The sequence below is a fragment of the Eucyclogobius newberryi genome, unplaced genomic scaffold (genome assembly GCF_026437365.1).
Source record: "Eucyclogobius newberryi isolate DKJ021-1_F unplaced genomic scaffold, fEucNew1.0.hap1 SCAF_3, whole genome shotgun sequence".
Classification (NCBI taxonomy): Eukaryota; Metazoa; Chordata; class Actinopteri; order Gobiiformes; family Gobiidae; genus Eucyclogobius; species Eucyclogobius newberryi.
Window position 1 is genome coordinate 36,375,611 of NW_027315945.1, and position 16,784 is coordinate 36,392,394.

At 55.0% G+C, this 16,784-nt stretch overlaps 1 protein-coding gene across 1 annotated transcript in view; it reads right to left on the minus strand.

Moving 5' to 3' along the window:
* Positions 1 to 6,535: 6,535 nt before the first annotated feature.
* Positions 6,536 to 16,784, minus strand: part of ascc3 (activating signal cointegrator 1 complex subunit 3) — a 227,263-nt gene continuing 217,014 nt past the window's right edge. Inside the window, exons 37-41 of the mRNA XM_072461519.1 lie at positions 15,726 to 15,877; positions 14,813 to 14,963; positions 11,390 to 11,596; positions 10,698 to 10,873; positions 6,536 to 8,742 (exon numbers count right to left, since the gene is read on the minus strand). Coding sequence (XP_072317620.1) covers positions 8,595 to 8,742; positions 10,698 to 10,873; positions 11,390 to 11,596; positions 14,813 to 14,963; positions 15,726 to 15,877 — 834 coding nt within the window. The 3' untranslated portion in view covers positions 6,536 to 8,594. The remainder of the gene's footprint in view (positions 8,743 to 10,697; positions 10,874 to 11,389; positions 11,597 to 14,812; positions 14,964 to 15,725; positions 15,878 to 16,784) is intronic.

Sequence of the window (16,784 nt, forward strand, 5' to 3'; positions counted from 1 at the left end):
GCAGGAGGAGACGCAGGTGGAGACGCAGGAGGAGACGCAGGAGACACAGGAGGAGACGCAGGAGGAGACGCAGGTGGAGACGCAGGAGGAGACGCAGGAGGAGACGCAGGTGGAGACGCAGGTGGAGACGCAGGTGGAGACGCAGGAGGAGACGCAGGTGGAGACGCAGGAGGAGACGCGGGTGGAGACGGAGGAGGAGACGCAGGAGGAGACGCAGGTGGAGACGCAGGAGGAGACGCGGGTGGAGACGCGGGTGGAGACACGGGAGGAGACGCAGGTGGAGACGCGGGAGGAGACGCAGGTGGAGACGCAGGAGACACAGGAGGAGACGCAGGAGGAGACGCGGGTGGAGACGCAGGAGGAGACGCAGGTGGAGACGCAGGAGGAGACGCAGGAGACACAGGAGGAGACGCAGGAGGAGACGCAGGAGGAGACGCAGGTGGAGACGCAGGAGGAGACGCAGGTGGAGACGCAGGAGACACAGGAGGAGACGCAGGAGGAGACGCGGGTGGAGACGCAGGAGGAGACGCAGGTGGAGACGCAGGAGACACAGGAGGAGACGCAGGAGGAGACGCGGGTGGAGACGCAGGAGGAGACGCAGGTGGAGACGCAGGAGGAGACGCAGGAGACACAGGAGGAGACGCAGGAGGAGACGCAGGAGGAGACGCAGGTGGAGACGCAGGAGGAGACGCAGGAGACACAGGAGGAGACGCAGGAGGAGACGCAGGAGGAGACGCAGGAGGAGACGCAGGTGGAGACGCAGGAGGAGACGCAGGAGACACAGGAGGAGACGCAGGAGGAGACGCAGGAGGAGACGCAGGTGGAGACGCAGGAGGAGACGCAGGTGGAGACGCAGGAGGAGACGCAGGAGACACAGGAGGAGACGCAGGAGGAGACGCAGGAGGAGACGCAGGTGGAGACGCAGGAGGAGACGCAGGAGGAGACGCGGGTGGAGACGCAGGAGGAGACGCAGGAGGAGACGCAGGAGGAGACGCAGGAGGAGACGCGGGTGGAGACGCGGGTGGAGACGCAGGAGGAGACGCAGGAGGAGACGCGGGTGGAGACGCGGGTGGAGACACGGGAGGAGACGCAGGTGGAGACGCAGGAGGAGACGCAGGTGGAGACGCAGGAGACACAGGAGGAGACGCAGGAGGAGACGCGGGTGGAGACGCAGGAGGAGACGCAGGTGGAGACGCAGGAGGAGACGCAGGAGACACAGGAGGAGACGCAGGAGGAGACGCAGGAGGAGACGCAGGTGGAGACGCAGGAGGAGACGCAGGTGGAGACGCAGGAGACACAGGAGGAGACGCAGGAGGAGACGCGGGTGGAGACGCAGGAGGAGACGCAGGTGGAGACGCAGGAGACACAGGAGGAGACGCAGGAGGAGACGCGGGTGGAGACGCAGGAGGAGACGCAGGTGGAGACGCAGGAGGAGACGCAGGAGACACAGGAGGAGACGCAGGAGGAGACGCAGGAGGAGACGCAGGTGGAGACGCAGGAGGAGACGCAGGAGGAGACGCAGGAGGAGACGCAGGAGGAGACGCAGGAGACACAGGAGGAGACGCAGGAGGAGACGCAGGAGGAGACGCAGGAGGAGACGCAGGTGGAGACGCAGGAGGAGACGCAGGTGGAGACGCAGGAGGAGACGCAGGAGACACAGGAGGAGACGCAGGAGGAGACGCAGGAGGAGACGCAGGTGGAGACGCAGGAGGAGACGCAGGAGGAGACGCGGGTGGAGACGCAGGAGGAGACGCAGGAGGAGACGCAGGAGGAGACGCAGGAGGAGACGCAGGAGGAGACGCGGGTGGAGACGCGGGTGGAGACGCAGGAGGAGACGCAGGAGGAGACGCGGGTGGAGACGCGGGTGGAGACACGGGAGGAGACGCAGGTGGAGACGCAGGAGGAGACGCAGGTGGAGACGCAGGAGACACAGGAGGAGACGCAGGAGGAGACGCGGGTGGAGACGCAGGAGGAGACGCAGGTGGAGACGCAGGAGCAGACGCAGGAGACACAGGAGGAGACGCAGGAGGAGACGCAGGAGGAGACGCAGGTGGAGACGCAGGAGGAGACGCAGGTGGAGACGCAGGAGACACAGGAGGAGACGCAGGAGGAGACGCGGGTGGAGACGCAGGAGGAGACGCAGGTGGAGACGCAGGAGGAGACGCAGGAGACACAGGAGGAGACGCAGGAGGAGACACAGGAGGAGACGCAGGAGGAGACGCAGGAGGAGACGCAGGAGGAGACGCAGGAGGAGACACAGGAGGAGACGCAGGAGGAGACGCAGGAGGAGACGCGGGTGGAGACGCAGGAGGAGACGCAGGAGGAGACGCAGGAGGAGACACAGGAGGAGACGCAGGAGGAGACGCAGGAGGAGACGCGGGTGGAGACGCGGGTGGAGACGCAGGAGGAGACGCAGGAGGAGACGCGGGTGGAGACGCGGGTGGAGACACAGGAGGAGACGCAGGTGGAGACGCAGGAGGAGACGCAGGTGGAGACGCAGGAGACACAGGAGGAGACGCAGGAGGAGACGCGGGTGGAGACGCAGGAGGAGACGCAGGTGGAGACGCAGGAGGAGACGCAGGAGACACAGGAGGAGACGCAGGAGGAGACGCAGGTGGAGACGCAGGAGGAGACGCAGGTGGAGACGCAGGAGGAGACACAGGAGGAGACGCAGGAGGAGACGCAGGAGGAGACGCGGGTGGAGACGCGGGTGGAGACACAGGAGGAGACGCAGGTGGAGACACTGGAGCAGACGCAGGAGGAGACGCGGGTGGAGACGCAGGAGGAGACGCAGGAGGAGACGCAGGAGGAGACGCAGGTGGAGACGCAGGAGGAGACGCGGGTGGAGACGCAGGAGGAGACGCAGGAGGAGACGCAGGTGGAGACGCAGGAGGAGACGCAGGTGGAGACGCAGGAGACACAGGAGGAGACGCAGGAGGAGACGCGGGTGGAGACGCAGGAGGAGACGCAGGTGGAGACGCAGGAGACACAGGAGGAGACGCAGGAGGAGACGCAGGAGGAGACGCAGGTGGAGACGCAGGAGGAGACGCAGGTGGAGACGCAGGAGGAGACACAGGAGGAGACGCAGGAGGAGACGCAGGAGGAGACGCGGGTGGAGACGCGGGTGGAGACACAGGAGGAGACGCAGGTGGAGACGCTGGAGCAGACGCAGGAGGAGACGCGGGTGGAGACGCAGGAGGAGACGCAGGAGGAGACGCAGGAGGAGACGCAGGTGGAGACGCGGGTGGAGACGCAGGAGGAGACGCAGGAGGAGACGCAGGAGGAGACGCAGGTGGAGACGCAGGAGACACAGGAGGAGACGCAGGAGGAGACGCAGGTGGAGACGCAGGAGACACAGGAGGAGACGCAGGAGGAGACGCGGGTGGAGACGCAGGAGGAGACGCAGGAGGAGACGCAGGTGGAGACGCAGGAGACGCAGGTGGAGACGCAGGAGACACAGGAGGAGACGCAGGAGGAGACGCAGGAGGAGACGCAGGTGGAGACGCAGGAGGAGACGCAGGTGGAGACGCAGGAGGAGACGCAGGTGGAGACGCAGGAGGAGACGCAGGAGGAGACGCAGGAGGAGACGCAGGAGGAGACGCGGGTGGAGACGCGGGTGGAGACACAGGAGGAGATGCAGGTGGAGACGCTGGAGCAGAGGCAGGAGGAGACGCGGGTGGAGACGCAGGAGGAGACGCAGGAGGAGACGCAGGAGGAGACGCAGGAGGAGACGCAGGTGGAGACGCAGGAGGAGACGCGGGTGGAGACGCAGGAGACACAGGAGGAGACGCAGGAGGAGACGCGGGTGGAGACGCAGGAGGAGACGCAGGTGGAGACGCAGGAGGAGACGCAGGAGACACAGGAGGAGACGCAGGAGGAGACGCAGGAGGAGACGCAGATGGAGACGCAGGAGGAGACGCAGGTGGAGACGCAGGAGGAGACACAGGAGGAGACGCAGGAGGAGACGCAGGAGGAGACGCGGGTGGAGACGCGGGTGGAGACACAGGAGGAGACGCAGGTGGAGACGCTGGAGCAGACGCAGGAGGAGACGCGGGTGGAGACGCAGGAGGAGACGCAGGAGGAGACGCAGGAGGAGACGCAGGTGGAGACGCGGGTGGAGACGCAGGAGGAGACGCAGGAGGAGACGCAGGAGGAGACGCAGGTGGAGACGCAGGAGACACAGGAGGAGACGCAGGAGGAGACGCAGGTGGAGACGCAGGAGACACAGGAGGAGACGCAGGAGGAGACGCGGGTGGAGACGCAGGAGGAGACGCAGGAGGAGACGCAGGTGGAGACGCAGGAGACGCAGGTGGAGACGCAGGAGACACAGGAGACGCAGGAGGAGACGCAGGAGGAGACGCAGGTGGAGACGCAGGAGGAGACGCAGGTGGAGACGCAGGAGGAGACACAGGAGACGCAGGAGGAGACGCAGGAGGAGACGCGGGTGGAGACGCGGGTGGAGACACAGGAGGAGACGCAGGTGGAGACGCTGGAGCAGACGCAGGAGGAGACGCGGGTGGAGACGCAGGAGGAGACGCAGGTGGAGACGCAGGAGGAGACGCAGGTGGAGACGCAGGAGGAGACGCAGGAGGAGACGCAGGTGGAGACGCAGGAGGAGACGCAGGAGGAGACGCAGGTGGAGACGCAGGTGGAGACGCAGGTGGAGACGCAGGAGGAGACGCAGGAGGAGACGCAGGTGGAGACGCAGGAGGAGACGCGGGTGGAGACGCAGGAGGAGACGCAGGAGACGCAGGAGGAGACGGAGGAGGAGACGCAGGAGGAGACGCAGGTGGAGACGCAGGAGGAGACGCAGGTGGAGACGGAGGAGGAGACGCAGGAGGAGACGCAGGTGGAGACGCAGGAGGAGACGCAGGAGGAGACGCAGGTGGAGACGCGGGTGGAGACGCAGGAGACACAGGAGGAGACGCAGGAGGAGACGCAGGAGGAGACGCAGGAGGAGACGCAGGTGGAGACGCAGGAGACGCAGGTGGAGACGCAGGAGACACAGGAGACGCAGGAGGAGACGCAGGAGGAGACGCAGGTGGAGACGCAGGAGGAGACGCAGGTGGAGACGCAGGAGGAGACACAGGAGACGCAGGAGGAGACGCAGGAGGAGACGCGGGTGGAGACGCGGGTGGAGACACAGGAGGAGACGCTGGAGCAGACGCAGGAGGAGACGCGGGTGGAGACGCAGGAGGAGACGCAGGTGGAGACGCAGGAGGAGACGCAGGTGGAGACGCAGGAGGAGACGCAGGAGGAGACGCAGGTGGAGACGCAGGAGGAGACGCAGGAGGAGACGCAGGTGGAGACGCAGGTGGAGACGCAGGTGGAGACGCAGGAGGAGACGCAGGAGGAGACGCAGGTGGAGACGCAGGAGGAGACGCGGGTGGAGACGCAGGAGGAGACGCAGGAGACGCAGGAGGAGACGGAGGAGGAGACGCAGGAGGAGACGCAGGTGGAGACGCAGGAGGAGACGCAGGTGGAGACGGAGGAGACGCAGGAGGAGACGCAGGTGGAGACGCAGGAGGAGACGCAGGTGGAGACGCAGGAGGAGACGCAGGAGGAGACGCAGGAGGTGGAGGCTGTTGGGATTTTAAAAACTCGTTGAGAAGAGCCTGATGAGGTGAACGAGTAAAAGTACAAACACAGTGTTAAGTCCTGGAACCTTTGGAACCTTTGGAACCTTTGGAACCTTTGGAACCTTTGGAACTTCTGCAAAAGATGGACAAAAATGTGACTTGCCACGTTAAGTTTGTGATCTGTAAAAAGACTTCAGGATTGAACTTCGAGAGGGTTTTTATCTTAAAGGTTGAATGGAAGATTTTTTGGCCCAAAGCTGAGTCTTATTTCCTCGTGGCCTGGACTGAGCATTACTGCCACGTGTCAATCATAAAACACACCTGTCGCTCACCTGCAGCCGCGTGCGGCTCGTCCCCACAGTGCTGCGTGTCTAAGCGCATTGATCTATCATAATATAGTTCCCTCAGTGTACGGGACAAAATGAAGACGAGAAAGACAGTTGATGTGATCCGTCGCGCTAATAAACAAACGCACGTGTAGCCGCGAGGTTTTCCTCTGCCTGCGCACGGGGGGAGCGCGCGTGCACGGGGGGAGCGCGCGTGCACGGGGGGAGCGCGCGTGCACGGGGGGAGCGCGCGTGCACGGGGGGAGCGCGCACACTTTCGCTTGAGTTCTCAAATGGTCCATTCCACCTTTAAATGAGTCTCTGTTTAACAGAACTTTTAGATTTTTAGAATCAGAGTTTTATAAAGAGCCGGCTCTGAAACGTGAACTTTAAAGAAGACACATGAGGCTTTTGTCTGTTTTACAGTTATAATCTATAAAACAATGGGGCGGGGCTTTATCTGGTCCTGGTTTAGTCAGTGAACTAAACCTGAGCTGATTCGACTCAGAAAACAAAAGAAACAAACAAACGACACAATTTTGGTGAAATAATGTATTTATTTAAACTTGGAACATTCTGTCAAATCCACAAAGGCGTTTCAAAGTTGTAAACATGACTTTTCTCAAACTAAAAGATCTCAAAGTCTCTTCTAAACTCACTCTTCAGCTCATATTTCATATTTCATATTTCACGTCTTCGCTCACACGTGTCAAAGGTCACGCCAGAGCCACGCCTCGTATGTATGAAGTATGACACAAATGCACCTTCATGTTTAAGATCAAACGTCAGGAAATATACTTTAAATAAATGTATGATGTCATTTTGTGATATCAGCCAAAAGCGACTTTAAAGGTGCGATCGCCGTCCATATTAGAGTTTTAAAACTCATCGGAATTTATGTCAAAGTTTAATCACATCGATGACGGAGGCTTTGGATTTTGTTCTTATTTGGACTTTATTAGGTGTATTTGTACCTGTCGTACATATAAGTGACAGTTTTACACCGATCGAGCAGGTATTTGTGGAGAAAATGATGACAAATCTGTGAAAAATGACAGGAAGTGACATCACAGCAGGAACACTCATTCAAGTCAAAGTTAATGCAGAATTTACACAAAAGAAACAACTTTTATGACTCTAAACATTATTTAAACAAAATAAAGTCGCTCTAATATTTTTATTTGTCAAATAAAAAAAAATAGACATTAGAAGAGTTTTGTCCCAGTGTTTTCTGGGTAATTTCCTAGTGTGATGTCATCAATTACAAACAGGAAGTGAAATTAAAAACCTAAAAAATATTATTATTAGATTTTCATCATTTTCAGGTAAATTTTAACTATATGTATCTTAACTGTAGGGGGCGCTGTGGAGAGCAGAGTAAAGGCTCGTGTCAGATCTGTAAACATGTCGCTCCTCTGGATTTCTAAAGAACTGCTCTGAAGTGACAGTGTTGAATGTTGAAAACGCCTGTTATTGTTGAACTTTGATGTCAAACTGGAGAAAATGTCAGGCCAGACGCTCCAAAAGTTACAGAGTGCAGCTTTAACTGTCCTTTCATATCACACAGACGGAATAAAGACTTCACACCTTTATTTGACTGTAATAATTATGTCTTTGATCGTTCCCGTCGCGTCAAGCAAAAGAGACTCGACGACGGGAGAGAAAATGTGGCTAAATTCATTCACCTTTTTCTCTCCTGTAGATAGCGACGTTGGCACAGACAGAGGCTGGCACACGCGGGTCAAACGCGGGTCAGAGGCTGGCACACGCGGGCCAAACTGGGTTTAGTCTGGGTTTAATCTGGGTTTAGTCTGGGTTTAGTCTGGGTTTAATCTGGATTTAATCTGAATTTAGTCTGGGTTCAGTTTGTGTTTAGTCTGGGTTTAGTACGGGGTTAGTCTGAGTTTAGTCCGGGTTTAATCCGGGTTTAGTCCGGGTATAATCTGGGTTTAGCCTGGGTATAATCCGGGTTTAGTCCGGGTTTAGTCCGGGTTTAGCCTGGGTATAATCCGGGTTTAGTCCGGGTATAATCCGGGTTTAGTCCGGGTTTAGCCTGGGTTTAGTCTGGGTTCAGTCTGTGTTTAGTCTGGGTTTAGTCCAGGTATAATCCGGGTTTAGTCCGTGTTTAGTCCGGGTTTAGTCCAGGTATAATCCGGGTTTAGTCCGTGTTTAGTCCGGGTTTAGTCCGGGTTGCTCCAGATATTGCGTTGAGCTTGGAGGGCGATACCTAAAACGTACCTGGATTTGTGTCATGCTTCATTCGTGCCGTGTTTTCTCTGACGCTGCAATCGTTTTGGCAAAACAGAAATCTTAAAAAAATCCAACAGAAATCGCCTGAAAACCGACGAAAAAACGGAAATAACAAAATCTCGACGCTTCGTAAACTCGGGAATGACGATTGGCCGACCGCAAAAAGACAAAGTTCCAACTCTGCACGTGTCCCGACACGGGGCAAAGGTCAGAGCGGGGCAAAGGTCAGAGCGGTCAGAGAAAGGCGGTCGGTCAGCGGGTTTTTTCTGGGTTTGCTTGTCGTGTGGTCAGCTCACGGAGAGGTCAGCTCAGAGAGGTCAGCTCACGGAGAGGTCAGCTCACGGAGAGGTCAGCTCACGGAGAGGTCAGCTCAGAGAGGTCAGCTCTGAGAGGTCAGCTCACGGAGAGGTCAGCTCTGAGAGGTCAGCTCACGGAGAGGTCAGCTCACGGAGAGGTCGCTGGCGGCGTCGGACACCTCGCTGTTGACCTGTGCAGAGATGCTGGCGGGGATGACGGTCAGTCGGACGTCGTACTGTTGGTCCAGACCCAGGTAACTGTCACTCATCACGTACAGAGTGTAGATGTATCTGCGAAGGAAAAGGGGTGAGAACGTCTCCATGACAACAACACGTTAAAAAGCGACAACAGAAACATTCTCGACGAACTGTGACTCGCAACGATGTCACGTGTTATGAGTAATGTGAGGAAAAACTTCACGATTTAACCATTAATCACCATCATTCATACTGAAATCTTTAATTTTCTTTCATTCTCGTTGTCTAACACGTCGCTGTTCGGATTTACGAAATTTTACAAAATTTTCCTAAAATTTCACAAAATTTTTCCTAAAATTTCAGGAAAATTTTATGAAATTTTTAGGAAAATTTGACAAAATTTTATGATTTTTTTACAAAATTTTATGATTTTTTTTACAAAATTTTAGGAAATTTTTACAAAATTTAATGAAATTTTTACAAAATGTTACGAAATTTGACAAAATTTGACATCTTCTAAAACTGTCACGATTATTATTTTTTGGGCCTATTGTGACCTGAATAATCACTATCGACTAACCCTATAATCCTGCCATCCCTACTTGCAACAGAGGTGGGAAGTACTCATTATTTCATACATTCATACTTCTCAGAGTAGTTTCACTTTTACTCCTACTTCAGTCGGTGTAAAAGTACTCTTGATCAAAAATGTTGGTGAGTAAGTCTATGTTCATCCCGGTCTCTCCAGTCTGGATGCGGCGGCAGAGCGGTCTCTTATTTGCCCGTGGACACTTACTTGCCGGTGGTCACTTACTTGCCGGTGGTCACTAACTTGTCCGTGGTCACTTACTTGCCCGTGGTCACTTACTTGTCCGTGGTCACTTACTTGCCCGTGGTCACTAACTTGCCCGTGGTCACTTACTTGCCCGTGGTCACTCACTTGTCCGTTGTCACTTGTCCATAGTCACTTACTTGCCCGTGGTCACTTACTTGTCCGTGGTCACTTACTTGCCCGTGGTCACTTACTTGTCCGTGGTCACTTACTTGCCCGTGGTCACTAACTTGCCCGTGGTCACTTACTTGCCCGTGGTCACTCACTTGCCCGTGGTCAGTCACTTGTCCATAGTCACTTACTTGTCCGTGGTCACTTACTTGCCCGTGGTCACTTACTTGCCCGTGGTCACTTACTTGCCCGTGGTCACTTACTTGTCTGTGGTCTCTTACTTGCCCGTGGTCACTTACTTGTCTGTGGTCACTTACATGCCAGTGGTCTCTTACATGCCCGTGGTCACTTACTTGCCGGTGGTCACTAACTTGTCCGTGGTCACTTACTTGCCTGTGGTCACTTACTTGTCCGTGGTCACTAACTTGCCCGTGGTCACTAACTAGCCCGTGGTCACTTACTTGCCCGTGGTCACTCACTTGTCCGTTGTCACTTGTCCGTTGTCACTTACTTGCCCGTGGTCACTTACTTGCCCGTGGTCTCTTACTTGCCCGTGGTCTCTTACATGCCCGTGGTCACTTACTTGTCCGTAGTCACTTACTTGCGGGTGGTCACTTACTTGCGGGGGGTCACTTACTTGCGGGCGGCCACTTACTTGCGGGCGGTCACTTACTTGCCCGTGGTCACTTACTTGCGGGTGGTCACTTACTTGCCCGTGGTCACTTACTTGCAGGTGGTCACTTACTTGCCCGTGGTCACTTACTTGCAGGTGGTCACTTACTTGCCCGTGGTCACTTACTTGCAGGTGGTCACTTACTTGCCCGCGGTCACTTACTTGCCCGTGGTCACTTACTTGCAGGTGGTCACTTACTTGCCCGTGGTCACTTACTTGCCCGTGGTCACTTACTTGCGGGGGGTCACTTACTTGCGGGTGGTCACTTACTTGCCCGTGGTCACTTACTTGCCCGTGGTCACTTACTTGCAGGTGGTCACTTACTTGCCCGTGGTCACTTACTTGCCCGTGGTCACTTACTTGCCCGTGGTCACTTACTTGCCCGTGGTCACTTACTTGCAGGTGGTCACTTACTTGCCCGTGGTCACTTACTTGCCCGTGGTCTCTGGCGTGTAAAAGGCCACGGAGGCGACCGTTTGGTTCTTCACGTATCCCACCCTCTTCACCGCCAGTAGTTCCCGTCGGTCCACCTCGCCCAGAACCAGGAACCAGCCCTCGTCCTTGGCCTTGGGGAAGCGCGGCGCCTGGGCCTTGCTGTCCTGCTTCCTCTGAGGAGACATGGCACCGAGTCATGGCTCTACTCAAAGCTCCGCCACAGCTTCATCTCAGAACACACTTTATTATTTATGACTGCTTGAAGCGCAGGGAGACATTGTGTGCGGGTCTGACATGGTGGAACCCCCCTGAAAAGTGCCCCCTAATGGAGACATGGTGGAACCCCCTGAAAAGCGCCCCCTGCTGGAGACATGGTGGAACCCCCTGAAAAGTGCCCCCTGCTGGAGACATGGTGGAACCCCCTTGAAAGCGCCCCGTGCTGTAAACATGGTGGAACCCCCTGAAAAGCGCCTCCTGCTGGAGACATGGTGGAACCCCCTGAAAGTGCCCCCTGCTGGAGACATGGTGGAACCCCCTGAAAAGCGCCCCGTGCTGGAGACATGGTGGAACCCCCTTGAAAGCGCCCCCTGCTGGAGACATGGTGGAACCCCCTGAAAAGCGCCTCCTGCTGGAGACATGGTGGAACCCCCTGAAAAGCGCCTCCTGCTGGAGAAAGCGTGTGCACTGACCCTCTGCGTCCCGGCGTTGATCCTCCTCAGAGACACTTGCAGAACGTACTCCTGATCGGCGTGGACCTCGCACCAGCTCCTGTCCTCGCGCAGGTTCACCCCTGCCGCAGGCAGGGGGCGCTCCGTCTGCTTCCGGTCGCCCTCCCACCAGCCCTTCAGACTCATGTGCACGTCCAGCACCGGCAGGTGACTCAGGAACGACCACGCCTACACACCAGGGCAGAGAGAGTGTCAGAGGAACCCGGCGATATCGAAAAGAAGATCATATCGTTCTGGAGATAAAGTCAAAGTAGAACATCAGGTAAAGCGTTTATAATGAAAAGTATTGAGAAAAGCTGCAAAAAAAAAAGATGATTGTCAATAAAAATAAATGAAAGTGTGACTGCAATCCTTTAAACAAGCAAAGAATACAGTCCATTCTGAACCTCGACCGAGATATTTACAAGAACATTTAGTAACATTTTAATAATTTGATAATATCGTCTGAATATCGGCATCGGGACGAGCTGGAGATATTCATTTAAGTCAATATCACCCAGCGCTAACGCAGACGCGGGGAGAACATGCAAACTGCACACAGAACACTAATGCGTACAGTACACACATTTTACTGTCAATTTGAGCTCGCTAAATAATGAATTGTGGGTGTGGCCTTAAGGATCTGACAAACTCAATCGGACTTTTATTTTATGACATTTTATTTGGTGTGAACTTCTGTATTTATTAAGTGAAAATAAAGGCTGGTTCCGGTTTCCTCAAAAGCCTCGCTAAAATAAATCAATATTTCCTACAGAATAATCCAGAAATTAGTTTAGTTTTGCAGTATTTAAGGAAGACGCAGCGGCTGACTTTACGTATAATGATAAACACAACTCATACGTTTATAAGTGTTTCAAAGTAACAGCATTCCAGGCATTACTTAACGCGCCCCCTACAGGCCGGACCTCTCACTGAACTAAAATGCAGTTAAGATAAATATATTTTGAAATTTGATAATAGCACAATTTTTAGGTTTATAATTTCACTTCCTGTTTGTAATCGATGACATCACAAAAGGAAATTACCCAGCAAACACTGGGCCAAAACTCATCTCAATGTCTTATAATTTAATTTATTTGACAAATAAAAATAAATGAGAGCGACTTTATTTTGTTGAATTAATGTTTAAAGAGTCAAAAAAGTTGTTTCTTTTTGTGTAAATTCTGCATAAACTTTGACTGGAATGTGATGTCACTTCCTGTCATTTTCTACAGATTTTGCAAAGTTGTCTCCACAAATACCTGCTCGACTGGTGTAAAACTATAATGTACAACACGTAAAAAAATACACAAAATAAAGTCAATATTAGAGAATTGTAAAAACCTGTCATATATCCCCTTTAAGTCTTGATCACTCGACAAGATAATTTGCTTAATTTAATGATTTAGACCTGTGTTTGCTTCAACACTATTAATCCAGTTTGAAGCGTTGTTTAAATACTGTAAAAGTGAGAAAAAGGTAGTGTTTCCTGCCTTTAGAAAACCTTTAAGTATCGTTTTTTTTCTCTATGCTAATTCCTCATAGAGAGGCAAGGCAAAGATCTGCACTTCTGAGGCGGCCGGAACCGGCTTTACCGGGAAAAGGACCGGCCCCCGACTTCAGGCCGAGGACTAAAAACACAGGTGGACCATTAGCGGAGCCGTGTGCGGAGGCCGAGCGCTTGGGCTGAATCACCGGGAAAAGCTATTTATGAGCAGATTACTGGGGTGCGCGCGGGCAGACAGGGACGCCGCCGAGCATCTAATCATTCAATTAGAGCGGGCAGCACACGCCGGGGGGGAGGGACTGGGGGGTCGGGGGGTGTTAAAACGGGGGGAGAGGGGGGTCGTGATTGGGCGAACACACGAGGCCCCGGATACTCTCATTACTGCGGCAATTAGCACTTCCAACGGCGCCGAAAAACCCATCAGCGGAAGCGTAATAGAAGACCAGAGGGACAGAGGGACGGGCTCCGAGCAGCGTGTGAGGGGGTGAGGAGGCTCAGAGCAGCGTGTGAGGGGGTGAGGAGGCTCCGAGCAGCGTGTGAGGAGGTGAAAGGGGCTCCGAGCAGCGTGTGAGGAGGTGAGGGGGGCTCCGAGCAGCGTGTGAGGGGGTGAGGAGGCTCCGAGCAGCGTGTGAGGAGATGAGGGGGGCTCCGAGCGGCGTGTGAGGGGGTGAGGAGGCTCCGAGCGGCGTGTGAGGGGGTGAGGAGGCTCCGAGCAGCGTGTGAGGAGGTGAAAGGGGCTCCGAGCAGCGTGTGAGGAGGTGAGGGGGGCTCCGAGCAGCGTGTGAGGGGGTGAGGAGGCTCCGAGCAGCGTGTGAGGAGATGAGGGGGGCTCCGAGCGGCGTGTGAGGGGGTGAGGAGGCTCCGAGCGGCGTGTGAGGGGGTGAGGAGGCTCCAAGCAGCGTGTGAGGAGGTGAAAGGGGCTCCGAGCAGCGTGTGAGGAGGTGAGGGGGGCTCCGAGCAGCGTGTGAGGGGGTGAGGAGGCTCAGAGCAGCGTGTGAGGGGGTGAGGAGGCTCCGAGCAGCGTGTGAGGAGGTGAAAGGGGCTCCGAGCAGCGTGTGAGGAGGTGAGGGGGGCTCCGAGCAGCGTGTGAGGAGGTGAGGGGGGCTCCGAGCAGCGTGTGAGGGGGTGAGGAGGCTCCGAGCAGCGTGTGAGGAGATGAGGGGGGCTCCGAGCGGCGTGTGAGGGGGTGAGGAGGCTCCGAGCGGCGTGTGAGGGGGTGAGGAGGCTCCGAGCGGCGTGTGAGGGGGTGAAGGGGGCTCCGAGCAGCGTATGAGGGGGTGAGGGGGGCTCCGAGCAGCGTGTGAGGAGGTGAGGGGGGCTCCGAGCAGCGTGTGAGGAGGTGAGGAGGCTCAGAGCAGCGTGTGAGGAGGTGAAGGGGGCTCCGAGCAGCGTGTGAGGAGGTGAGGAGGCTCCGAGCAGCGTGTGAGGAGGTGAGGAGGCTCCGAGCAGCGTGTGAGGAGGTGGGGAGGCTCCGAGCAGCGTGTGAGGAGGTGAAGGGGGCTCCGAGCAGCGTGTGAGAGGGTGAGGAGGCTCCGAGCAGCGTGTGAGGAGGTGGGGAGGCTCCGAGCAGCGTGTGAGGAGGTGAAGGGGGCTCCGAGCAGCTTGTGAGGAGGTGAGGAGGCTCCGAGCAGCGTGTGAGGAGGTGGGGAGGCTCCGAGCAGCGTGTGAGGAGGTGGGGAGGCTCCGAGCAGCGTGTGAGGAGGTGGGGAGGCTCCGAGCAGCGTGTGAGGAGGTGAGGAGGCTCCGAGCAGCGTGTGAGGAGGTGAGGGAGGAGACGTCACACATCTGGGAAATGTGTTTTTCTGTGTATTTTTTTAAATTCATACTATAAATATTTCAAAAGTGGAGAGAGCTAAAAACAGATGATCTAAAGGTGAGACATGTTCCCTGTCACTCACCTGGCTGATCTGACTGTGTTGAAGCTCTTGCTGGAGGATGGATGCAAACACACTTTCTCTTCCTCTGCAGACGGCCATCAGCTCCGGGAGGCCCTCCACTGGCCCCGTGTGGCCTCCTTTGTCCGACGGGCCAGTCTTATTGGACAGCTTCCTATCGACCGTCACACACACACGCAGCAGTTCAATTTATGTAGGTTTTATTCAGTTATTTAACCAACTTTGTTCCTGTAAATAAAATGTACTTTTGCCCGAGAGCAGCTCTGGTCCAGGACATTCAGTCCACACAGTTTACACAAAAAAGCTGGTCTAAAGCAGTGATTTTCGAACGTTCTTTTGGCAGAAACTCGTCAGCTTTAAAGCGCCTCCTACAGGTCGGACGACTCATTGAACTAAAACGCAGTTAAGATAAATATATTTTGAATTTTGCAAAAAAATTATAAAAATATCACAGAAAATCACATTATTTAGGTTTATAATGTCACTTCCTGGTTGTGATTGATGACATCACACTAGGAAATTACACATTAACGCTGGGCAAAAACTCATCTAATGTCACAATTTATTATATACGACAAGTACAAATATATAAGAGCGACTTTATTTTGTTGAATTCATGTTTAGAGTCAAAAAAGTTGTTTCTTTTGTGTAACTTCTGCATAAACTTGTCCCTGGTGTGATGTCACTTCCTGTGATTTTTCTACAAATTTTTCAAAGTTTTTTCCACAAATACCTGCTTGATGAGTGTAAAACTATAATAAATATGTACAATAGGTATAAACACACCAAATAAAGTCATATGCACTTATTATCTGTGTTCAATAAATGATCATAAACTTCAATGACCTTTTGGAACATTGAAGTACAGCTGAATACAAACATGTTAAAGGTCATGACACGCTACACGGGCCGTCACCTGAAGGTGTAGAGGTGCTGCTTCTCCACATGGGGCAGCGTGAGCAGAGACGAGTCGTGGAGCCATCTTCCCTGGACCAGCATCTGCACGAGCTGGCACACGCTCAGAGACGCCACCAGCCAGCCCTCGTTGGCACACACGTCCAGCATGGCCTGTGGACACGGGGACAAGGTCAGAGTCAGGGGGACAAGGTCAGACACAAGGGGACAAGGTCAGGCTCAAGGGGACAAGGTCAGAGTCAAGGGGACAAGGTCAGACACAAGGGGACAAGGTCAGGCTCAAGGGGACAAGGTCAGAGTCAAGGGGACAAGGTCAGACACAAGGGGACAAGGTCAGGCTCAAGGGGACAAGGTCAGAGTCAAGGGGACAAGGTCAGACACAAGGAGGACAAGGTCAGACAGAAGGAGGACAAGGGCAGGCTCAAGGGGACAAGGCCAGACACAAGGGGACAAGGTCAGACTCAAAGGGACAAGGTCAGACACAAGGAGGACAAGGTCAGACAGAGGGAGGACAAGGTCAGACACAAAGGTACAAGGTCACGCGGACTCTCAGCACAGGAGCTCCACAGGGCTGTGTACTTTCTCTCCTGCTCTTCTCCTTGTTCACAAACTGCTGCACCTCCAGCCACGACTCCGTAAAACTAATCAAGCCCTCATCGGGCTCATCTGGGACGGGGATGAGTCCGTCTACAGGAGGAGGTGGAGCAGCTGGTGTCCTGGTGCAGCGGTAACAACCTGGAGTTCAACGCCCAGAAGACAGAGGAGATGATCGTGGACTTCAGGAATGTCACAGCCCCCCAGCCCAAGCCCCCCCCTCACCATCTCCACTGTGGACTCCCTCCACTTCCTCTGCACCACCATCACCCAGGACCTCAAGTTGGAGCCCACCATCACCCAGGACCTCAAGTTGGAGCCCACCATCACCCAGGACCTCAAGTGGGAGCCCACCATCACCCGGGACCTCAAGTGGGGGCCCACCATCAGCTCCCTCACCGGGAAGCCCCAGCAGAGGATGTACTTCCTGCAGCAGCTGAGGAAAGCCAAGCTGACAGAGGAGATG